At 49.0% G+C, this 1,217-nt stretch overlaps 1 protein-coding gene across 1 annotated transcript in view; it reads right to left on the minus strand.

Moving 5' to 3' along the window:
• Positions 1 to 10: 10 nt before the first annotated feature.
• The window catches only part of LOC118333988 (histamine H2 receptor-like), a 9,126-nt gene continuing 7,919 nt past the window's right edge, over positions 11 to 1,217 (minus strand). Inside the window, exons 3-4 of the mRNA XM_035669810.1 lie at positions 756 to 785; positions 11 to 242 (exon numbers count right to left, since the gene is read on the minus strand). Of these exons, the coding sequence (XP_035525703.1) occupies positions 11 to 242; positions 756 to 785 (262 nt within the window). The remainder of the gene's footprint in view (positions 243 to 755; positions 786 to 1,217) is intronic.

Genomic DNA, 1,217 nt, shown 5'->3' on the forward strand with positions numbered 1-1,217 from the left:
CTTGACCTCCTCACCCCTCCTGTTGCCTGCCCGCGGGGCGCTTATGCAGGGGAGGAGGGGAGGGAGGGACGGAGGACCAGCTGCCACCAGCCATAGTGCTTTGGTGCCTGGCAGAGGGAGCTACTCCAGCACCCTGCTTCGCTGGGCCTTCTGGCCCCTCAGGGTGGAGGGGGGGCACCAGCCTCATGCCACCAGCCCCACCTGTCTGGCCCCAGGCGCAGGAGTGTGACCGATTAGACACACTCAGATATACACAGCCACACATGCACATTACTGCCGCATGACCCCAGAAATGTCAGCTCTCCAGTAACTTTGATTTGATCCAATGTGATTTTCAAATGTTTTATAAGCTTTCAGCCCATAGAAGTGTAGAAATAATTCACTAATCTGAATTAAAAAACTGAAAATAAAATGTTATGTACAATGACATGCACCAGGCAGTAGGCCCATATTTAAATTCTGCTCTTAAAAAGATTTCCTTGATATACATCATCATACATCGATACACACACACACACACAGACACACAGATACTACACTACACCCCTCTTCACACACAAATACACAGAGGCACTTTGCTGTGAGGCGTGAAAGAGCGAGAGCTAAGTGAGGCCACTCCAGAGCGCTATTCTCTATATTGATTTCCCATTATCAGACCCCAGTCCCTGTGGAGTCATTAGTGCCGGGATCAAACAGACAGACAGAGAAGGAGACTAATACCAGTCACTTACACCAGCACAGGGAGATCACCTTACCTCCCTGAGGGTAGGAAGGCCAGAGAGGAGCTGAGGAGGAGAGGAAACAAGGAAGGAGGGGGGGCACAGTGGACGGACGAGTGCGGCGGGCTAACAGATGGAGACGGCAATGTGTGTAGAGAGAGAGGAAGAGGAAAGAGGTGGGGTTTTGCAGTGGAACGTTCATGGGCAAATGGCAGACACTCTTTGATCACTTTATTTGGCCGTTCTGTTTTGTCTGTTGCAGCGGAAATGTCTTGTCCCTCTTTCGTGCTCTCTCTTCTCCTTTTCAGCTGAGCATCTGCGCCGTCCCAAAAAATATGGTTGCCTTTTGTTATTACTTTAGTTAAGTTTTCATGTTCCCACTGATGGGTGACTTTTCTCTTTGTCCAACCTTGTAAAATGTAGCCAATAAAGCTCCTCGCCCTCCTCGCTGTCAATAATTTTATGGTAAAGATGCAATGATGAATGGTTTTCATGTAG

The sequence above is a fragment of the Morone saxatilis genome, unplaced genomic scaffold, assembly GCF_004916995.1.
Source record: "Morone saxatilis isolate NCDOM2014 unplaced genomic scaffold, NCSU_SB_2.0 Contig22, whole genome shotgun sequence".
NCBI classification, from domain to species: domain Eukaryota; kingdom Metazoa; phylum Chordata; class Actinopteri; family Moronidae; genus Morone; species Morone saxatilis.